Below are 17,622 nucleotides of genomic sequence, written 5' to 3'. Positions count from 1 at the left end.
GCCTTATGTACTTCATTTCGTGGGGAATGGGCGCATCGGCGACTCTCCGAAGACCAAGAGTATCACCCCATTCACACGTAGACTGGCAAGATCAGACCCTCGAATCGACAGTAATATGCCTCAATTTTGTGAGTGGTGGAGAATATTCCGGGACACGTTGAACACGGCGTGAAGACCGACCTCCAAACTCCCAGAATCTTGGAAGTTGTTGGTGCACTCGGAGAAAGCCCGAGATTGGCACTTCATGGCCAACTTCAGCAATTGTATCTATTTGTATATAAAGGTTTTACAGAAGGCTTCTCAAGGAATATTCGCCTTTGATTATGTTGTTTGTTGTAGTTAAATCGCTAACTTTTAGGTAACTATGCAGGATCATATAATGTATTTAACTAGTATGTACAAAAGTGTTCTTGATGCATGAGTCTTGACATGCCTCCATGACTGTCATAAAAAACATTCCTTTCATCAACGTGAATTTGAAATCTTTCAAGGATAAATAGACAATGATCATCAGAGGTGGCCGTTGGCCCCGTTAACCTTGCCATTAACAGGGATATCCTCTGGCGCAAGACTGTTGAAAATCTCATCAAAGTGAATTTCAGTTTCCTTGGTGGGATCAAACGAGTAGAGAATCTTCTGCACATCTGCATCAGCCCACTTATCAGGAACTTTGCCAGTACCCGCCTTTAAGGCAGCAAACTGCTTGTTCCGCTCTTCCTGTGCAGCACCTTCACCTAAATGCAGGGTGCGGCCAGAAGCAGCAGCAGTCTCAACTAGAGCGTAAGCACGGTCTTTGCGGATCGCCTCGTACACGCGAAGACCCTTGTTGATAGATTCAGGGGTTGTGTCTGGTAGGCGGATAAGTGAAGCAGCGATAGCGGCAGCATCCTCAATAGCCTGGGCAGCACCCTGAGCTAAGTGCGGCAGTGTTGGGTGGCAGGCGTCTCCAACCAAGGCTACACTCTTATGCACCCAGGTAGGCAGTGGTGCGTGGACGCGGAGTTTCCACTCGCAAACCTCGCCTTCGGGAACATAATTCAGCATACGCTGGACCTTGGGGCAGAAATCTCCAAATACACCAAGCATAGTCTCCTTTGACCCTTTGGTGGTATATGTAGCATCTAGGGCGGCGGCAAAGTGGGTGTCTGGTTGGGTGGTGGAAAGGTTGTAGATGTTCTTGTTGTCAACGGGGTAGGCGATAATGTGTCTCTTGGGACCGATCCAACGGGTGACAGTGTCGCCGTCGAGGAGAGCAAGGAGTTCGGGGTCATCTTTAATCTGATCACGGTGGATCATGATACGGTAGGCAGCCTGGTTGGTGTCGATGACCTTGGCATCGACGTTGAGAAGCTTAAGCATCTCCACGCGGATGTTGCTCTTGATTCCATCGCACGCCAACAGAATATCGGGTTCCACCCTGAGTGGCTCGGAGCCATCGCGAGGAGCAGCAAAAACGACGGGTTTGGGGCCGAAAGACTCAATGGACTTGATCGGGGTGTTGAAGTGGAATTTGATGGCGCTTTCCTTCTTGCAGCCCTCGTACAGGTAGTTGGCGAGGGAGAAGCGGTGCCCCACCATGTGCGGATAATCGTATTGCTCTTTCACGTACCCCAGATCCACGTGAGCCAATTCCTCGTCAGTCGAGCCCTCTGCATATTGTGTCAGCCACATTTGATATGCTTTTACCTCGCTGCTGAGAAAAGCCCCAACTTACGTCGGATGCTGGTGTCTTTAATGTTTGTGGCCTCCCTGGCAATTGGCTCCCACACACCGAGCCTGTCGAGGACGCGGGCCATGTTAGGGGCCAGCTGGATGCCAGCGCCGACGAATCCCAAGTCAGCGGCATATTCATAGACGTCAATGCTCTTAAATCCCTCTTTGGCGAGGGCCAAAGCGGATGACAGGCCGCCCATGCCTGGATTTGCGCTGTCAGTATGAAGCAGATCCAAAAGCATACATTCACCAGAGAAGACATACCGGCGCCGACAATGGTGATCTTCAGATCCTTGACTGCTGCTGCCATTTTGAACTATGGGCCGTGTGAGCGCATACACACAAAAGCTGCAGAATTGAAATTATTAACACAGGGAGTGCGAATATCCAAGGCGGCGATGCCCGGTTCGATGATGTGAGGGAACAGGAAGAAAGACGGAGCAGAGGGGCAATAGGTCGTTTAAGAATTATACATGAACTTGGAGTGAGACGCAAATCTGCCTATAACAAGAATATCACGAAGGTAATGTTTAATACGTACTCTGTATAGAAACCCGGATAAGCATTCATCAGGCTGCACTGACTAAACTGTGCCGTGATAAATATTTATCCGGCGGTTTCTCCCTACACTCTCGCCTTGCTGGTGTCTGCACGTGACCATCCTCGTCTCCGGATAGCCGGGGGACGGCACAAGCCTTATCCGTCACCGTAGTAATTACCAAGGCAATGAGTCTTTGCCGACGTATATTCCTTGGAATTGGAGACTGGAAACTGAAACTGAAAGCAATCGTGATATTCCCTATCCCCCAAACATGTACACTAACGAGCCCTCTATCTATCTCCATGCAAGGAAGAGGGATTGCAGTGTTCCAGTCTCGAGGGAAACAGAAACACTGCCCAAAAGGAAAAGAGACCCATCAAAGGAAATAGGAATACTCAGAGAAGAAAAAACATTTTGCAGCCAGGAAAAAAAAGAAAAAACATCACATATTACATACACACAACGCCGGGAAAATGTCACTGGTCCTCAAAATTATCAAGAAAAGATTTGCGTCGTTTGTTGTAAATCAACCATCCCATATACTTTTTTTCACTGCGTGCGTGTGTAAAGACCAGCCACGATACAGTGGTCACGTTCGAAGGGTTCTGCGAGTTGGTTAGTAAAAAGCTGCTTCTCAAAGCGGAATGACAGCGCGGATTTGCTCGCAGCTTACCAAGTGTGAGTTCTGTTGAAAGGAACAAAAGTTAGCACAGTTACTTTGTACAATGGATCCATCTACTTCTTATTTCTGGAATGGTAGAGACTCACGTTCTTTGGGTTTGATCTTCTCGGCTCGTAGACGCTCAACTTCATGGGCAAAGACAACCTCCGGCTTGGCCGTACTGTCGATACAACTGGCCTTAATACTGATCAGGACACCACCCTCGTTCTTGAGGAACATGTGCGCATTCAATCCCACAATACGAGCTTGGTCAGGCTGGGCAACGTCGGCGAAGATAACGTCAACCATGGGGACAAGCAATCTGTATTTCATCGGGTGCTAACCGAATGTCAACATTCATTCATCCCCGCATGCGCTGTGAGAAAGAAGACTTACACGAGCATCCTCAACAATGGGGATGACGTTTGTGCGTTTTCTATCATAAAAAATCAGTTGCCTGCGCTCTAAAAGTCTCACGGAAACGCGACACCTACGTGGCCATGCCAATCAAGTCACGACCGGAGCGGTGAGAGAATTCAACGGCGTAAACAGTTCCCGTAGGGCCAACCAAATCTGCCACATGGGAGACACTAGTACCGGAGGCTAGGGGTATATCAGTAAACTATACTATAGAATGGCGAAATGAGTGCGAATATCCATACCAGCACCCAAGTAAAGAACCTTCGATCCCGGCTTCATGTAGATCTTATCAAGACCACCGAGGACACCAGCGGCAAGCTTACTCCTGCATAGAGAGAAGCGATCGTATTAGACATAGTCCATGCAGGAGAGGAGCAACGAGGAAAGACAGTTCCAGATCCGTATGCGCAGATGTACTAACCTGAAAGGATTCCAGACACGGTATTCGGTTTTCACAGCAGGGCCATCATCCTCAGCAGGGGCCTCGACGGCAATGCGCTTCTCGCCGTAAACAGAGTCTCCAGGGGTCAAGTTCTTGGTGACAAGCAAATCCTCCTTGGCTCCACGAGCGACGAAGATACCGGCATGACGGTGAGGCTCGACAACAACCTTCTGACCGCCCTTGGCACCACCTCGGGCACCTCCACGTCCACCGCCACGAGCACCACGTCCACCTTTTATTTTCAATTCAGATATTAGTTCCTAAGCACCAAAATAAAGAAACCCATTCTCATCAAAGGCTTGCACACCTCTAGGACCGCCGCGCCCACGCGCAGGACCTCCTCTACCTCTGGGAGCACCGCCGCCTATGAGAAAAGAAAGGGACTAACGTTAGTCCAGCGAAGCTTTATGAATAATCGACAATGTCATTTTGGAGCATACCACGACCTCCAAAACCACCACGGCCGCCACGGCCGCCTGGAGCGCCACCGCGTCCACCTCTAGGAGGACCTCCTCTGCCACGGGGTGCGAATGCCATCGAAATGTTTTAGGTGATAAATTGGTGGGATATTAGTTGGAGATAAAAACGATCATAAAGCACCTGCGCAAAGCGATCGAAGCAATGAAACCGGCTCTAAAAATATAAGTAGTATTAATATTTGAATTAAAATGTAACATGATCAGCGAAATTGGAAAGCTTACCGTATTGCGCGCTGTGTTGTTGACAAACAGGTGCGAGTGAATGCAAGATGTTATCGACTTTTGAGTGAAGCTTTTTTTTTTTCTCGAATTGCGGACCTTGCAAGCTAGTCTATTGTGAGATTAGCGCAGATTATCAAATTTTGTGAATGCTTATCATCACATGACACGTTATCGATAGCGAGATCACGTGACTCTATCTAGCCCTATTTTGACGTTGGTGCGACGCATATCTGCTCTCTTCGATATTTCAAATATTTTGCTCACATCCTACGGTTTTCATTGCACAACTTTGATAGTGAAAAAAGTATCTATATAATAGACTACAGCTCAAAAAAACGTAAAAAATTTCAGTCCTCAACCTGAAATCGTAAAACCACCACCCTGTCTTTTCAATCGAAAAAGAAGATGTAAAGAAAAAGAAAATCATTTAGACATAGAAATAATATTGTGCGGAGTACTGAATTTCAATCGTTGAAGCTTGGCCCGAGCAGTTGGTTGGCGCATTGCCACCAGCAGTGTTGACCCTGTACACTTCCTTGTAGTCACCCACTGTACCGGCGATGGTGGTGAGGTACAACCAAGTAGTAGCACCGTATCCCTCATTGTTCTGACCGACGATTGAGCCATAAGGAGCATCTATTGCATCTTTTTTGGATGCCATAGCAATTCCGTACTGCTTCTCGGGTGTAGTGTTGAGGTTGAAGGTAGGTGTAGTTGAGTTCGAGAAATAGTGGTGGCCCAACAGGTCAATATTTGCGGGAGCCAACGGAGTCTGCACGCTTGAATTAGGAAGTGCGAAGTCGATAACAATTTCGGTAAGGAGATCTAGCAGATCCGAGAAGTTGGCGGCAATGCAGGACGCATCGTACAGATTTGCAACTGCTCCAATTTGCACCGGCACGGTATCTTCTGTGGAGTCGGCGCAAGTGTAGTTCTAGGAATAATGTAAGTTACAAGAAGAGACCAAAATATAGAGGATAGATTCCTTACTTGAGTACCACGACCAATTGCAACGTATTTCAGCGTGCCGGTGGGTGAAGGTAGCACGCTTGCTGCTGCAGGCAATGCCACATTGGACATATCACAAGTAGCAGAAGCAACATCGCCCGCAAATTGCTCGATATAGCTGCTGACCTTGCAGTAGAACTCCTCCAGATTCGAGTTGTAATCGTAAACATTGTTGAAGACGTTGTTGGTGGGAGCTGCAGCGGCAATTGTCGCCACGGAGGCGAGAACAAGTGCACCGAAACGCATCGTGAAAATATAGAGAGAGAGAGAGAGAGAGACCCGGCTTGTTTCTAATATTGATAGAGGAAGCTGCGAGTATCAAGTGTGGGAAAATAAGGATTTTCCTTGCTTTCAAGTTCTTTGTCTTGCAAAGATAAGATGGTCAAGAGGTCGAAGATGGGTCAGAGCACCAGGCCCAGTACAAAGAAAGTCAAATTGAGATAAAGAAGGAAAGACAGAACGCAAACACAAAGAAGTACGAATGGAGAATAAAGGATATACCCGAAGAAATCAATGTATAAGAACGGAAACAACACTAAGAGAAAGAAATTGGTAGTGAGGAATTCGGGAAGAATAGAACAGTGTGAACAAGGTATGACTATGATATGAAAAAAGGAAAAACAGGAAGAATATCGGTCGACATCGCATGCATTTTATGTGCTCTCGTCTGGAACCAGCATGCATGCAGAAGCAAATACGAGAAACAATGGCGAACAACTATTAGCGTTGATAGTGGCTGCTTGGTGGTTACAAAAATAACCTCGTGAGGAGCCCGGCCTGCTGATTGGCTGCGGAGCGTGCGCCAGACCCCTGGCAGCAGTGACCAGTCAGATCGCACAGCGAAGCTGCCCGCACTGGCATCCCTGGCTTGTGATTTGCCGAGCCCAATCAGCGAAACAAGCTGCTGCATGTTCAATATTTTAGTACGCCGTACGGAGTATTCCATTCAATACTAGAGCTGCGTCTGATCCGTTCTAAATATACATGTACGATTAGTTTCTTCAGGTTAAATCGGATGCCACGTTATGTGCTAAAGGTGGCCGCTTGGGAGGTCCAAGAGTCTGTACATACTACGGATTCGTTCATTCTTCAACCTGTAGTTCGAAGTCGGCGGGGGTCCCCAAAATAGGATATGAGTATGAAAAGGGCGATATTTACACACTTATTTCTCACCGTTGAGGACTGCAGTCGCACTGTCGAGGAGCGGAACTTGACCGTTGAAATGAGACGAGTGATATCGCGCATTGACGATCTCACTCTGCAGCATCTCCACAGAAGTAAGTAGTACTAATGCGTCTTACATCGTTTTGATTTAATCAGACGACGTAGCACTATATTCCAGCAGTACATATCCCATACGGAGTAGGCATATCAATATCGGCCGCAATTAAGGTTCCAGGATTTTTAGTGCCGGAGAAATCTGCAACATCGACGCCTGACAGCCAATCGGCTTGCGCATATCCAGTGTGATCTGAGGATATAAATAGCACCACGAGGATCCGATTGGATTGTCCAAAAATAACCTTCTTGGTCTGAGCCGTCTGGATAGCTATATTATATATACAACTATATTCTCTCTGGAAAGGACTGTTCACGTAATAGGCTTGTTAGGACACAAATGCTACGTACTCCTAGATCTGACTGACCAACAGACCCGCTTAAATTACCTATGGCAGTCAGATTTCAAGATTATTAGAGGAGCATCACGACCCACGGAGTATAGTAGCAGTTACTAATGATCGAATTGGAGCTAAAACAAGTTTATCTAGGTATACGAATAGTGCCCGTCATCCCACGAGTTATGCTTCTATCTCTAGTTGAAAAGTGAGCAGATGTGGCATTTACGAACTGCGATTGGATTTCTCCACCAGCTACGCAGACAGTCTAATTTAAGCGATAGAGCCAGGATTCAGCATCGATCACTCAATTTTTGCTCGTATTCTTCGAGTAGCACTGTGTAAGCAGGCCCCATCCTGGGTTAGCATCTTCAAATCTTGTGACTGACGGGAACGGAGTCTTCGAGAAGAAAAGCCGACGATGCGTGCACCTTCCTCAGGAAGCTAGTCAACATCTGCATGCTATGTCACAACAATGGGGTATCTGGTAAGCTATGATGAGAATCTGCTTAAAATAGTCTGTCTGCTATCTTTGAGGTTCGGGCATGAGCGGATGCCATGGCTACCCAGGTTGTATCGAGCAGGATTGATCAACCGTCTGGTGAGAATTTTGACGTAGCATTTGTGATTTGTCTTGTGATCTTAGTTGATGGCCAAATCAGGAAGGAAGGTGGTGAGGGAATTATGAATCCTAGGTGAGCGGAAAAGATACTCTTTGCGCGATTTAATGTTTTGGAGCACATGAATTACCGTGTGGCTTGAGGAGCATTCATGGTTGATGACTCTCGCCTGTTCTATGCCAGAAAGTTTGCCATACTCCCTAGATCTGACGCTGATGGCATGAAATGGTAACTGACTGTGCTTCATGAAACCTTGTCGAGAATATCAATTGCACCGGCAATTGGTAAACACCTTTTCATGATTTTGAATCAAGTCGAACTGCAAGGGGATATCGCGCCAAGTCGAAGCCATTACCGATCGAGGGACAACAGCTAATCACAAAATGGTAACTATTCCAGGTTTCTTCTCACCAAACGAGCTGATAATATGATAGATTCGAGATGAAGCATTGGGGTCTAGTATCTGCCATTCCAGTACGACGAAACGAAACACTATCCCTTACTATCAGAATTGGAAAGTAAAATATCGCTGCAACCTTCGACCTGTCGACGACTCTCCCCATTTGAGAGCCTGAAAGGCTTCCTATCTGTCTAGACTCTGCTGTGAGGAGCCTTGCACCTCTGCATCTCCGTCACATAGCGCGCCCGGCAGTCCTCAGCGAAGGCATTTGAGTTGTCGAGGTACGTGAAGCTAGCAAAGTACATGGTTGGTATGATTGTATATTACGAAAACGCAATCTTTCCATGCCGCCAAGAATAGGATACGTCGTCTTCTTCGATGGAGGCACGCAACTATGTGCTTAGGCTTCAAAGAACTCGCTCACGCTGAACATTATCTGATTCTCTTAGCTGTGTTTAGACAATTCGATTTTTGCCCTTCTGCTGTTTCGAGAGACTGAGACGTTGTTCCATCCTTGAGCTCAACAAGGCACTATTCTTCGATAGATAAAAAAAATGGGAAGGTTGTTGATTCACCGCTTGCGGTGCTCTAGAACAACCTTGGGAGAGGCGGCCTTGCGCAACCAAGGTACGAGTATCCACCAAGCAACCTGTGCCCAGTGCACATACATTATGACGGGATAATAATGATATCATTTTCCGAAGGACTACTCGGCAGTTGGTTTAATAATGGTTATATAATTTTGTCGTCGGGAGCGAAAAAAGCGAGGCCAGAGAAGGCGGAGGCTAAGCCGTTTTTGGGTTTCAGAGCTTGACTTTATTAAGCCTCAAAACGCCTGGCGGAAGTGGTTATAATGTGTTAAAGATCTACCAGCTTGATAATTGGTGGACTAGTCCTACGTAGTGGATGTACTCCGTATAATTTTATCACTCTCTCTTTTCCTTCGTTCTCTTTGTCTCTTTCTGACGGGGTGGGGCGGACTCTGGATTGATATGCCTAAAGCATTATAGTACTAGTCTCCAACTTCTTATCCAAATTCTCAGGTTTAGGTTCATTTTGCCTTCCTTCACGAATCGGGTTTATTGAATCTTCTTGTGTGTGGCGCGCCTGGGCTCTGTAGTAGCTACCGTGGTCCAATCATGTAACTTGCCTCTGGAATAGCATGACCATTGACTATGCCATTCCATAGTGGCGTTAGAATATCGACAAAGAGTGCCATGGCATTTTCATTTTGCCCCACGCCTTGTCACTTTCTCTTTGTCATATAAGTAGTGATGCTTGGGACAATGAGCTCAGCTCGACACCTTCTACCACTCCCCAAGGCATATTCATTTTTGGCCACCGTCAATCCAACTTCATGAGCATGATGGAGAACAGGGCTGTCATCTTCAAGACCGTACCCTCGGGGCTGCCTAGTAAAGGAGAACACCTCACTATCGAGGCCGTGCCATACCCTGATCGTACTCCCGAGGACGGCATCATCGTTCAAAACTTGTACGGCAGTTTGGATCCTTATCTGCGAGGCCGCATGAGGTGTAAGCATAATACCTAGTCATCTTCAGACACACACGCACACACGCACACAAAGGGCATACACTAACTAACCTTGCAGCACCAGAGATAGAGAGTTATGCACCTCCATTCGAGCTCGGGAAGCCCATCAACAACAAACACATTGCCAAGGTTCTAGAGTCAAACAACGCAAAGTTCAAAAAAGGCGACATCGTAGTCGCACATTTGCCATTCCAAGAATTCGTCGCTGTGGATGGCAATCAACTGGCAGCCTTCGAACACCTTAAGAATCCACTCGGCCTCGCAGATACTCGCGCGTTCCTAGGTGCTCTGGGAATGCCCGGCCTCACGGCCTATTCTTCGCTGTACGAGATCGGCAAGCCTCAGAAGGGAAACACCATATTTGTATCAGCTGCCAGTGGCGCGGTGGGACAGCTAGTCGGCCAGCTTGCAAAGCATGAGGGGCTGAAGGTCATTGGCAGTGTGGGATCCGACGAAAAGCTAGATTTCATCATTAATGAATTGGGCTTTGACGGAGGCTTCAATTACAAAAAAGAAAGCCCCGCACAAGCACTGAAGCGGCTGGCGCCTGAAGGGTTAGACATCTACTATGAGAATGTCGGCGGAGAGCATCTTGAGGCATCTCTCGACATGATGAAAACGTACGGTCGCATTGTGGTGTGCGGGTTGATTTCGGGTTACAACGTCAGTGCGGCAGAAGAGTATCCCCTTAGGAATTACAGGCAGATTCTCATCAAGCGCCTGACAATGCGAGGCTTCCTTGTCGGGGACAAGGGCATGGGTGACAAATATGCCGATGAGCACCGAGAACGCGTGTCAAAATGGATACATGAAGGCACCTTCAAGGCTGTTAACTGGGAGATTGAAGGCATTGAGAATGCTGCTGACGGCCTGATAGGTCTCTTCCTCGGCCATAACTTTGGCAAGGCTGTGCTGAAGTACTAGTGCACTGTATGCAGTTACACCAGCAGATTAAAAAAGGATCACATATTTAGATATTCTTGAGTTGAGTTATATCGATTGAATTTGACTCGAGTACTCTCTCTGGTCAAGGCGTTGTTGATTGTAGATGAAGCTGCCGGATAACTAAAACACCAGCTTGCGAAGGACTACTCGCTTTGTTGAGAATCACTTCCTCTTTAGTTGGATTAGCAGTACTTGTAATAAGTGAACGTGTTCATGTTTCTCTCGTAGAATGATGAGTAGAGTCGGAAGTGGACGAGCTTCGGCTGTATGCTCGACACGGCCGGGCCAATTCGGCTACCGCCAGCCAATCACAGCGCGGGCAATTGAATGACCGCATTCTTTCCCGAGGACCAGCGACGACGAGACTTGCTGTGCTTTCGACCCGAACCATCACGACGGACGACATCAACAACGCCGGTCGAAAAGTCTCAGGACTCAACGCTTTGTGGAGGTCGCTCGTCCTCGCTACACTTCGACTTTATCGGAAATAAATCATCGCTGCAAAGCACCTCGCCATGGCAGCCTTTATCCGCCCCTCCTCCAGTGCGATCCTGGGACAGATGATGCGAGTTCCAGCGACTCAATCGATGCTCTACCCGGCAAAGTCGGCGCCTCTTGCTGTTACCATCGCTCGTCAGGCGCAATTGAAGGGCCCCATGGTCCAGAATACACTTTTCCACAGCTCGGCCAGGAGGGATCTTCTGAAGGCTTTGCCACGTGAGTGTGCCTGTTTGCAAGATGGGGAAAAGTAATTTTTATTTGTTCCCGAATGCTAACAATTGTTTACGTATAGAGGTTGTCCATGGAACAAGTATGTTGAATACTTTTTTCTTTCAATTTCTCAATACATTCGGTTTCGACGTATCTATCTACCAAACGGACACAATTGCCGGGATTAATGCTTCACATGTTTTTGTCCATGCACATGCTAACCAGGCCGAATTATTCTAGTGAACGACGCTGCACCTATCCCACACCACTCTCCTAGCCATGGCAGCTACCACTGGTCCTTCGAGCGGTACGTGCAGATCGGGAGTAACATATTGGGGGGATATATATAAACTAATGAACCACGCAGATTGATCTCGCTTGCTCTGGTCCCTCTTACCATCGCTCCTTTCACAGCTGGCTCTCTAAACCCAGTCATGGACTCGATCCTTGCTGCTACTATCGTCGTGCACTCCCATATCGGATTCCAGTATGTTCCACTTCGACTTATTCCTAGACGCGACGATATCCACTGACAATGACTAATTAGGGCTCTTATCATCGACTACCTCCCCGAAAAGCGCGTTCCCAAGACTCTTTCTCTGTTCACCTGGGGACTGCGTGCTGCTACTCTCACCGTGGCTGTGGGCTTGTACGAATTTGAGACAAACGACGTTGGCATCACCGAAGCTTTGAAGAGGATTTGGACGGCATAAAATGTGAAAATAGATATCTTTGACTGACAGTTATTCAACTTTTTTCTTTGTCGTTTCTGAAAGCTACTGTACATGATTTTCTTTTTCTTTTTTTTTGGTAAAGAGTATCCAGCTCTGTCCGCCCAGGTTTAGAGGCGTGTTTGCAACTTTTGTTCTCCATCTAAGATATATATGCAGAAATTTTGAGAAAACAAATACGACTGTGAGAAGCCTCTGAATAGGTCCCAAGTATACAGAGGAAATAGCGAGCCGGCGCATTTACCTGTACACCACCCATTCCCCGAAACTCCAGCCTGACCATAGCACAGAAAAAAAGAAAACGACATTAGAACATTTAGATCATCAAGATCCTGGGCATGGAAGTTATAAAGGATGTAAATCCAAAATCTAATCCTCCTGATCTTCATCTGATCCTTCCTCAGGCAAATAATCGTCATCATCGGCCTTCACCACCACCTTTTGTATCAGCTGAAGAGTTGCCTTCAAGGGCAAGCCAATGACATTATCATAGCTGCCGTTAATTTTGTTCACCAATATAGACCCTAGCCCTTGCAGACCATAGCCACCTGCCTTATCGGCGCCCTCTCTCGTCTTCACATACGCTAAAATCAACTCATCTGTAACGTCCGGATCGAATTGCACAGTCGTCTCTTCGACATGCGATTCAATCGCATAACCGGGCATACGGGCACTCGCCAATGGAACCATGGCCACAATAGCGGTATAAACTATATGACTCCCCGCGGTGCGCAGGTCTTTCAGCATGGCGACATGATGGGCCTCTGATCTTGGCTTTTCGAGAATAGCGCCATTTATGGGGTCGACAACAATGGTGTCAGCGGCGAGTATCAGACCTGGCTCGCCCTTGGCCTCGTTGTCAACCTCCTGCCTATAGATCGTCTGTGCCTTTTTCGTCGCTGTCGCAAGCACATATTCGAATGGGCCCAGTGACTTGGGGAGATCTTCAGGTTCGGTGCTGGGGATGATTTCCAGGTCTGGAAGACCGAGGTAGGACATTATTTGTTTCCGGCGCGGCGATTGCGATGCCAATATCACCCGTTTTGACCGGAGTTGTTGGAGGATTGGAAGAGAGAGGGGGAATGGAGGCCGAGGTTGAGAAGGGGCTGGTCGCACGGCTGTAGCTACTTCGTATGTTGGAGGATCTGGAGGCACGCTCCCTGGGAGAAGGCTTTTCTCCGACATGGTGGTTGGCGATTTTGTACTTATGAACGGGCTTGTCTGGTAGAACGTGGAACTGTGACGATGGTATCCGTGTCGATATCCCTGTTTATATCCCGCGGCGTATGTTTTCGAGAGCAAGCAATGGATGAAGTGGTTTCTACTTGCTCTCTGAGATCCTTGAACTGCACCCCCTCCTTCGTTGCTCGCTGATGCTGAGCCACACGCATGCCGCAATGCCCACTTCTCACGTGATGATAGTCGGTGTCCCGACTGCACGAAACGGCGCGCTATGTTTTGCTCACATCAGTGCTTTTATATAACTACATGGTGCAGAGAAAGAACGCTCATATAAAACTCCGTCACCTATCACCATCTACTCTACAGTTTGCTCGAGATTCCATGACTCATATTTTTCGCACCAATCGACACTCTAACCAGTGACCATATCATCGGCTTTTCTCTTTCCATTCCCACCAGGGGTGAGTACTCCTGTCGGCTTCCTACCCGTGTCACTGCTACTATGCCACTCACTAATCTCCCATTCAAAAGCCGTTGATTGATCTTCGCTGACGCCGATGCCTCGCCGACTACTCATGATTCGACCTAGTCTACTGCCTTGAATCATTTCCTCGAACCATGGCACGCCTGCGAGGGTCCCATGTCGGTAACAAGCCGTGGCTGCTGGGTTAGATGCAGTCACGGCAGATGAGGACGATATCCATTCCGGGGCATTTTCCGTCACTGCCTCAGAGCTTGTTTGGTCGCCGAAACTTTCATCTGTCGCGTCTTCCGGCAATAGATCTAGGTCCTCTAGCAATCTCAGATCATCGCCAAACAGACTGCCCAAGGAGACGGACATAAAGTCAGCCTCCTCTTGTGGGGACTCGGTCCAGAAGGTCATTGGCGTGCCACAATATCCACAGAAATTGCGTTGCGTGTGAGGCGCATGTAACGGAGAGAATGTGCGTCGAATTGTAGCATGTGTCTCATCTGGATAGTAGGCATATGTTTGGGATTGAAACCATGTGAGCGGAACTCGTAGCCATGCTGTCAGTGGAACTCCCTGGGCACGTCCTACAGGTTGAGTTAGTTGTCGATTGAACTGGAAAATGTGATCACGACAACGACAACGGAAGGCACAACTGACGATGGTCTTGATGGCCCGAGAATATTACCTCGGCTTGATTGATAGCATGGCTAGGGAGGGCAATGGCATACCGGTTTCGGCCGCAGGAGCACCCTCCCCGCAAGCATGGTTGGTTGGCCTCCATGTGAAGCTACAAGGAGTAATAAAGAGCCCCAGATTCGTAGCTTCTGTCTGTAGAAGAGCGTCTGTTGCATGTGTTAATGGGAAGCCATTGGTTAGGCGGGAGAGAGAGCATGGCATGGTGAATTGCGTCTCATGACGTCGAGACACGGCTGGATGCCCTCTCCCTCAGGCAGCAAGGCTCCCACATCCTCGGCGGGATGTCTCGCCGCTTTTCCTCGCTGAGTAGAACTGAGCACGCCCCTGAGCAGATATCTATATTAGAAATATACTTCTATCTCAATAAAGTAGGGAGTTATATATATATATAACCGTTATAGATAGATATATTAGATTTTGAAGTAAATGCATGGAGCTATTCTCTACATACCTCAAAATACGCTAGAAATATTGGTATTTTCGAATACAAAGAGGTTCTGCTTATTTCTAAAGCATCATACTCATATGTAATAGTAGTTAGTACCAGCTGTTTAACATATTGAATTTATAGATATGGTTTATATATAAATCGTGGAGTTCGCAGGGAGGGTAGAAAAGGCTGTTTGCAGTGTTTAGTATAAGTGCGCAGTTTATCTGGGACGTACTATTTCACTATTACACAAGACCCTGTAAATGACAGCTGACAAGGCGTCATGACTGACCCATCAGTAGTAGTGGAAGGCCTATCTTAAAAATCGTCAAATTATATGAGCTGCGTATGTCTGCATAAACCCTGCATATTCTTATCTATATACTCAGTATCAACTAGCGCTTGGGATCCGTAGTCATCTTCTGATTCTCCTGTAGAATCAAATAACCACCGTCCTCTGCGCGGTGCTCTCTCTCACACTCGTGCAGGTTCCGGTGAAGACGAAGAGCAGCTAGTTGCATCGAAACACCAATTTACTAATTCTCTTCAAGGCTTTATTGCAGAGATATCAGGAGAGAGCCATAACCGTACAACAATGGCCTCGCAAGGTGCCTACGACTACATTATACTTGGTGGTGGGACAGCCGGGTGTGTCATTGCGAATCGGCTCTCTGAAGACTCCGATAAAACCGTGCTTGTGATTGAAGCTGGTAGCCACCGACCTGACGATCCTAAGATCAATACGCCGGGTTTGATGGCTGCTCTGTATGACCAACCCGAATATGATTGGAGTTTTCTTTCTGAGCCTCAAGTAGGTTATTCGCTTCTGCTTTTTCGCGCCCCCCTCCCTTTCTCTAAAGATTTTTTTTCTTCTTCTACCTGTAGAATCATTCATTTTAACCCAAACAGGAGCATCTGAATGGGCGAATCGTCGGTCATCCACGTGGAAAGGTCGTTGGCGGATCATCGGCCATCCAGTATGGCATGGTCGTGTATCCATCCAAGGCTGGCATTGATGCGTGGGAGAAATTGGGCAACAAAGGCTGGGGATGGAACGGGATGAGCCATTATTACCGGAAATTCCATACGTTGGGGGAGCCCTCCGACAAGACCATTCGAGACATGTCCCTGGCTTATCTTGACAAGAACCTTCAGGGCAGCACGGGTCCGGTGCAAGTCTCTTTCGCCGAAGACGATTTTTATTCCCCCTTGCAAAAGGCTTGGCCCGAGACTTTTCGCAACCTTGGTCTCGCGGCGACAGGCGATCCGGCGTCCGGGGATATGACAGGTGCTTATATTAACCCATGCTCCGTGCATCCCAAGACGAAGGCTCGAAGCCATGCAGGAACTGCCTACTATAGTGCCGACGTGGCCAAGCGTCCGAACCTCAAGCTCGTGACAAACGCCCTCGCCGAGAAGATCCTGTTCGACGGAGACACTGCCACGGGCGTGCAGTTCAAGAAGGCGGATAGAAATCAGGTGACGGTGCGTGCCAAAAAAGAAGTCATTGTCTGCGCGGGTGCTATCCAGTCGCCCCAACTCCTAGAGCTGTCTGGCATTGGGGATGCGAAACGACTCGAGGCTCTCGGCATCGCACCTGTGGTCGACAATCCATTCGTAGGAGAGAACATGCAAGACCACGCTATTGCCAGCATCAGCTACGAAGTTGTTGATGGCATTCCAACCATAGAGAACATCAAAGAGCCGGGAGTACTGGACCGTTTGATGCAACTCTACCGGGACACCAAATCCGGTCCGCTCACATCCAGTTGTATCTCGTCAGCTTATGTCCCTCTCGGCGGCGAATTCGCCGCGGAGGGTGAGCGGCCGGAATTAGACCGCCTACTTAATGAAAACCTACACATCAAAGAAGGCTCTCACCCGGGTTTGAAGAAGCAGTACGAGCTTCTCCGCTCGATTGTGGAAGGGAGAAAAGACTCCACGATTCAATACTTCTCACCGGCCGTGCAGCTCTGTCCACACGCGGGGCCGAAGCCCACAGACTGGTTTGGCATGAAAGAAGACGGCCATTACACTGCTCTTGCCGCATCGCTTTCTCACCCGTTCTCTCGCGGTTCGGTCCATATCACATCTGCCGATGCATCAGAAAAGCCGAAGATTGATCCCAACTATCTTTCCAACGCACTCGATTTGGAGATCCTGGCGCGCCACTTGCTCTTTGTCGAAACGATTGCCAAGACCGAGCCCCTCGCATCCCTTCTCAAAAAGAATGGCCGCCGTGTACCGCCCAATGTGCACCTCCATAACTTGGACGAGGCCAAGAATCTCGTGCGTGATACCCTGGTCTCGACCTATCACCCGGCCAGCACGTGCTCCATGCTGCCCCGAGAACTCGGGGGCGTTGTCGACGACCAGTTGCAGGTGTATGGAACCAAGAATGTCCGGGTTTGCGATGCGAGTATCTTCCCACTGATACCGCGTGGAAATATCCAAACAAGCGTGTACGCCACGGCCGAGAAGGGCGCGGACCTGATCAAAGGCGCCGTTGCATAAGCGCCGTTGCAATGAAGTGTCGGGTATGTAGAGCACACCGAGGAATGAATACCGTACACGATAATAGCATCGGTGGTGGACAAAAGGAGTTCGTCTACCTATGACACCTTGCGCCTTTCCAGAGAACTTTGCGATCGGCAAGTCATGGCGATGAAAATCGTGAATATACTAGTTAGTTAATGTAACTAGAACATGTAAGCGAGTTTGGAACAATATTCCCTCAAATAAATTAATGCATGGCAGGGTTCAACACGAAGCGTTACTC

At 48.1% G+C, this 17,622-nt stretch overlaps 8 protein-coding genes across 8 annotated transcripts, besides 1 other annotated feature; 3 read left to right on the top strand and 5 right to left on the bottom strand.

Annotated features, from left to right (window-relative positions):
* Positions 1-510: 510 nt before the first annotated feature.
* On the bottom strand, positions 511-2,023 carry UA08_01064 (hypothetical protein; the record flags this gene model as incomplete). The annotated part of the gene is made up of 3 exons (XM_020259810.1): positions 511-1,649; positions 1,715-1,915; positions 1,978-2,023. The coding sequence occupies 3 exons, from the start codon at positions 2,021-2,023 to the stop codon at positions 511-513; spliced, it is 1,386 nt and encodes a 461-aa protein (XP_020124279.1).
* A 780-nt stretch (positions 2,024-2,803) lies between these two features.
* Positions 2,804-4,314, bottom strand: UA08_01063 (rRNA 2'-O-methyltransferase fibrillarin; the record flags this gene model as incomplete). The annotated part of the gene is made up of 9 exons (XM_020259809.1): positions 2,804-2,859; positions 2,928-2,939; positions 3,023-3,254; positions 3,312-3,351; positions 3,410-3,518; positions 3,578-3,660; positions 3,757-4,009; positions 4,085-4,141; positions 4,218-4,314. 9 exons carry the CDS (start codon positions 4,312-4,314, stop codon positions 2,804-2,806), a joined length of 939 nt encoding a protein of 312 aa, XP_020124286.1.
* Positions 4,315-4,905: 591 nt separating this feature from the next.
* On the bottom strand, positions 4,906-5,732 carry UA08_01062 (hypothetical protein; the record flags this gene model as incomplete). The annotated part of the gene is made up of 2 exons (XM_020259808.1): positions 4,906-5,412; positions 5,469-5,732. The coding sequence occupies 2 exons, from the start codon at positions 5,730-5,732 to the stop codon at positions 4,906-4,908; spliced, it is 771 nt and encodes a 256-aa protein (XP_020124285.1).
* Positions 5,733-9,488: 3,756 nt separating this feature from the next.
* On the top strand, positions 9,489-10,600 carry UA08_01061 (hypothetical protein; the record flags this gene model as incomplete). Its single annotated transcript, XM_020259807.1, has 2 exons — positions 9,489-9,657; positions 9,735-10,600. 2 exons carry the CDS (start codon positions 9,489-9,491, stop codon positions 10,598-10,600), a joined length of 1,035 nt encoding a protein of 344 aa, XP_020124284.1.
* Positions 10,601-11,136: 536 nt separating this feature from the next.
* Positions 11,137-12,045, top strand: UA08_01060 (Succinate dehydrogenase; the record flags this gene model as incomplete). Its single annotated transcript, XM_020259806.1, has 5 exons — positions 11,137-11,338; positions 11,415-11,432; positions 11,573-11,639; positions 11,700-11,819; positions 11,880-12,045. 5 exons carry the CDS (start codon positions 11,137-11,139, stop codon positions 12,043-12,045), a joined length of 573 nt encoding a protein of 190 aa, XP_020124283.1.
* Positions 12,046-12,432: 387 nt separating this feature from the next.
* On the bottom strand, positions 12,433-13,248 carry UA08_01059 (hypothetical protein; the record flags this gene model as incomplete). Its single annotated transcript, XM_020259804.1, has 1 exon — positions 12,433-13,248. One exon carries the CDS (start codon positions 13,246-13,248, stop codon positions 12,433-12,435), a length of 816 nt encoding a protein of 271 aa, XP_020124799.1.
* Positions 13,249-13,657: 409 nt separating this feature from the next.
* UA08_01058 (hypothetical protein) lies at positions 13,658-14,614 on the bottom strand (the record flags this gene model as incomplete). Its single annotated transcript, XM_020259803.1, has 2 exons — positions 13,658-14,301; positions 14,446-14,614. The coding sequence occupies 2 exons, from the start codon at positions 14,612-14,614 to the stop codon at positions 13,658-13,660; spliced, it is 813 nt and encodes a 270-aa protein (XP_020124800.1).
* A 254-nt stretch (positions 14,615-14,868) lies between these two features.
* Positions 14,869-15,078: a repeat region (Identified by RepeatMasker using a combination of RepBase library and repeat library created with RepeatScout).
* A 360-nt stretch (positions 15,079-15,438) lies between these two features.
* Positions 15,439-17,357, top strand: UA08_01057 (hypothetical protein; the record flags this gene model as incomplete). The annotated part of the gene is made up of 2 exons (XM_020259802.1): positions 15,439-15,654; positions 15,753-17,357. 2 exons carry the CDS (start codon positions 15,439-15,441, stop codon positions 17,355-17,357), a joined length of 1,821 nt encoding a protein of 606 aa, XP_020124807.1.
* Between the last annotated feature and the right edge of the window lie 265 nt (positions 17,358-17,622).

The sequence above is a fragment of the Talaromyces atroroseus genome (assembly GCF_001907595.1).
Source record: "Talaromyces atroroseus strain IBT 11181 chromosome Unknown scaffold_0, whole genome shotgun sequence".
Classification (NCBI taxonomy): domain Eukaryota; kingdom Fungi; phylum Ascomycota; class Eurotiomycetes; order Eurotiales; family Trichocomaceae; genus Talaromyces; species Talaromyces atroroseus.
This window is presented reverse-complemented; position numbering and strand designations above follow the sequence as displayed.